This window comes from Triticum dicoccoides, chromosome 2B (genome assembly GCF_002162155.2).
Source record: "Triticum dicoccoides isolate Atlit2015 ecotype Zavitan chromosome 2B, WEW_v2.0, whole genome shotgun sequence".
NCBI classification, from domain to species: Eukaryota; Viridiplantae; Streptophyta; class Magnoliopsida; order Poales; family Poaceae; genus Triticum; species Triticum dicoccoides.
The window spans coordinates 438,052,313-438,056,346 of NC_041383.1; the positions used below are offsets into that span (position 1 = coordinate 438,052,313).

At 45.5% G+C, this 4,034-nt stretch overlaps 1 protein-coding gene across 1 annotated transcript; it reads right to left on the bottom strand.

Moving 5' to 3' along the window:
* Window positions 1-250: 250 nt before the first annotated feature.
* LOC119367808 lies at window positions 251-1,629 on the bottom strand. The gene is made up of 3 exons (XM_037633211.1): window positions 1,187-1,629; window positions 762-1,059; window positions 251-676 (listed from the first exon to the last, which is right to left on the bottom strand). The coding sequence occupies exons 1-3, from the start codon at window positions 1,495-1,497 to the stop codon at window positions 443-445; spliced, it is 843 nt and encodes a 280-aa protein (XP_037489108.1). The 5' UTR covers window positions 1,498-1,629; the 3' UTR covers window positions 251-442.
* Window positions 1,630-4,034: the final 2,405 nt, after the last annotated feature.

Sequence of the window (4,034 nt, forward strand, 5' to 3'; positions counted from 1 at the left end):
TTATATATGAGATCTGATTAGAAAAATGTGTAGAATTTAAATGTGGTATTACTTTTAGCTGTTATTTTTTTTTCAAATTTAATCTATAGTACATGACCGTTTTTCTTCTCGCGATCCAAATTGCAGAGAAAAGAAGTGCTAGGACAAGGTCTCGAGACGGGCTCTTTGGCGCGTGTTATTTTCATACTATGTGTATTTGGTGTTGTAGATCATGGCACATTTTTTGAGTCGGTCAAACTTAAAATAAATCTAGAACTTCAAATATTTTGAAACTGAAGGGAGTAAAAAGGAAGCAAGAAGAACATTCACACAGAATTTCAGAAATGAGAAGCGAAGACCCAAATGTACAAACACCGGTCCACATACAGGTAGGCAAAGTTGAAGCTACAGAGCACACTACGAGCGCAGCTCAAACGCGGCGCAACGAACACGATCATCGATCTCAGTCGGCCTTCTTGGAGACTTCCGATTTTGCCGCACCGTCATCATCGAGCGAGGACAGATCCCTCGCCCGCTTGTCCTCCGCCGTCTTGGCGTACACCTCGTCGCGCGTGTGGAAATACTTCTCGAACGCGCGGGGGAGGAACTTGGGGATCAGGAAGACGAACAGGTTGATGGAGAAGTAGACCAGGTTCGCCACTGCGAGGTACCTGCCGAACCACACCCAGGCCTTATCCTGCATCACGCCGCGGAACGCAATAGTCAGACACACGATGGGAAAGGATTCATATCTGAAACCGGAAATCGTGACATCAACGCACCTGAACGGGGGCGCTGCGGGTGATGAGCTTGTTGGTCCACACGTCGTAGACCCAGTCGACGATGACGAAGACGCGCCGCACGGTGTAGAGAAGCGGCACCAGCGCCCTCAGCGGCGGCGAGAAGACGCCGAGCGAGCCGACGATGTTCTCCGTGAGGATCTGGCACGAGAGCAGGAACAGGTGTGGCGTCGCGGAGCGCACGGCGGCATCGTCGCCGCGCGCGAACCCGCCCAGGACGTGCGCCAGCGGCAGGAACAGCCCCACCGTGGTGCCCATCACCACATACACCTGAAACAGCCTACTTGCGCGCGGGCGCACAATTAATCATCCAGAACAGTGCATCCAAATATGTATACAAGAACAACCCTCAGGTGCTGATCAAGTTAATTTTCTCTGAGGCGCGCGGGTTAGCGATGAGAACTTACTTGCTTCCGCGGAAGATCTCCTGGGACGCGGCGGAGTGGGCGGCGGCGGCTTCGTCGTCGAGCTTGCTGTGGAGCGAAGGGAAGGCGAGCCGGGAGAGGGCGAGGAGGTAGAGGGTGGTGACGACCGGGAAGGCGAGGTCGATGAGCGGGACGAGGCCTGACATCGAGAAGACCATGATGAAGGCGACGAGCTGGAGCTCGATGACGCGGAGCGAGCCCATGACGCCCCCGAGCATCGCCGACGACGGCTGCCGCTCCGCCCCGTTGTCCGGGTCAGACCGCGGCGCCACTGCAAGCGATATTCCCGACATGGCAGCTACTTCAATCAGCCCGCTATCAATCAACAGCTACGGCAGGTGCACAACTGATCGCCGATCGCCGGAGTAATGAACAGAGCAGCACCGCGGGACTAAAATTTGCGAGAGGAAAGCAGAGGAAGGCAGGGCTTACAGTAGCAGGAACTGGGCAAAATGGGAGTATTTGTTTGTTCGCCGGCGCCGGTCAGATGGGATACGTGTCCGCGCTCGCGGCGGGGCACCTACAGGGCCGACGACACGAGGGTTGGCTGCGTGGCACTTTTGGGGTAACGCATTTTCATTTTTCTATGCCACGCCATCGAGTTCGGCTACATCTGTCTTCCATGCTCGCGCCTGGATGGTTCCGTCGGGGAAAAAAAGAAAAAGAGGAACAGCATCGAGGATTCAGGATTTTTTTAAAGGAAGACGCATGAAGCATCCGGCTTAACTTAATAAAGCCCACGAACAGGCATCCAACAAGCATTACAGTTTTTAACAAAAGGAATTGAAAATGAGAGAGGTCAAAGCCAAAATTTAACATGCAACCGGCCTTAGAGATAAAGCTAAAGTCTAGACATGCCAAGCCGGCACAAAAGAGGAACGGATGTCGACTTCTAGTGGCATGCCGCGATCTGGATAAGTTGAATCCGCTCCATCGTCTCTTGCATCCGCTCAGTGTCCCGCCGTTGCCCCAACGGCGTTCAAGTCTGGAGAAACAAATGACATTTGAAAATAATGTCAGCAGGGTAAGAGAAAAATTTATGTTCTACGGTGATTTTGTTTTAGTTGTCCATAGAACCCATAACAGCGCCCCTACGCATCTCCAAAGCGCTCTACCCAACCCACCCCTGTGGGCCAGAAATATGCCGCAGAGGTCACTACTTGAGGCTCCACGATGAGATTGCGTCATAAGGTCCTTCGAAAGGGTTCTACCAGAAGATTACGTAAAAATTTAAAGGGATTTTTTCAATACTAGCTCCATGCGTTGCAACAAAAAAGTCATAATCATCAATGAGCATAACCACGTTTTGCTGCATAACTGAGACACATTATCACTTTCAATTTCGTGAAATGATGAAGAATTTTTCAAATCATGAGCAGTTTTTAAACTCATGAACATTTTTCTAATTTTTGAATAGTTTTACAAATTTCGAAACATTTTCTAAAATGAAGAACATTTCTTGAGTTCATGACATTATACTATATGAAAACATTTTAAAAAAATCATGAAAAAATATTCTTGAATCGGTGAACATTTCTAGAATCGACGAACTTTTTTTAAAAAAATGGTCGGACAATTTTTGCAAGTCATGGACATTTTTTGATTAACAAACATTTTCTGAAATGCATGATCTTTTTTTCGAATCAACGAACATTTTATGAATGAATAAACTATTTTGTAAGTCACGGAGACTTTTTGAATTTTTAAGACATTTTTCATTCATGAACATTTTTTGAATTGGCAAATTTTTGTTCAATTTCATTGATAATTTTAATACATGAATTTTTTAAACAATTATGAATATTTTTTATTTCCTGAACATTTGTTTTTGAATTTTCAAATATTTTCGAATAAGAAAACATTTTTTACAGAATCTCAAATATTTTTTGAATCCACAAACATTTTATAATTTATTAAAAAATATTTTAAAATTATATTTTTAAAAAACATTTAAACTTATTTAAGTACCAAATTATTTAAAGTAGAAAAAATGAAAAATAAAAATAAAAAAATCGAAATTTAGAAAACAGGCCACCCCGACATGGCCAGCCCAAACGGGGGCGCTGCGTCTTCTTGCAGTGCACAGAGCGCAATATAGGAGTTCCCTACTACATGACCGACCCAGGCGGGGCAACCCCTGTGTACAAACTCCCCATGCTTCGATACGAAGAAAACGCCAATTGCCTCGTCCTTCAAAATGCCCACCGGCACAATACGACATCCGGGCACTGCAACCGCCGGCAGGCAGGCACACGAATTGAGGTTTAGAAGAAGGGATTATGTTATACTCTCTTTGAAAGGTATTATTAGACTGATAGACCACTTAGTCTCAGACTCCCAGCCGCACAATAATCACAAAATGAGCCTTAGTGCCGATGTTAAGGACATCTCCAATGCGAGGTTACACATATTTTGCCCTTATATAGTTCTGGACCGTAACGCTCCGAACACGTTCGTACCGAAATGCCTCAGACAATTTTACACTCCCATGCTATCCCTTTATTTTCCGCAGAGGATGTCTGTTCAGTCCACTCAGCCTATGCATGTTTTTTTGTCTCGGTTCGCCACACCCACATTCCCAAAACATAAGGACTACATGTTAGAGGGACCTCTTGCCGTTCAAAGATCTTAGGAAAAACTGTTTTTTTGCCTAGAAATCCTCCTGAAAAACTGTCTTGCAATATTTTCATGTACGTGTGAATGTCCTGCAACATGCACACGTCCATCCATATTGTTTCATGCACAATCCTTTCATCTAATTTCTTTTTGCGATGCATGTAGCCAACGTCATGTCCTTTAATAGCCCGCAATTTCTTTTTAAGTTGCATGT

Coding starts and splice junctions, on each gene's coding strand:
- LOC119367808 (XM_037633211.1), bottom strand. CDS start 1,497: ATGTCGGGAATATCGCTTGCAGTGGCGCCGCGGTCTGACCCGGACAAC. Junction 1,060..1,186: donor GAGATCTTCCGCGGAAGCAA/GTAAGTTCTCAT, acceptor GCGCGCAAGTAG/GCTGTTTCAGGTGTATGTGG. Junction 677..761: donor CCCGCAGCGCCCCCGTTCAG/GTGCGTTGATGT, acceptor GGCGTGATGCAG/GATAAGGCCTGGGTGTGGTT.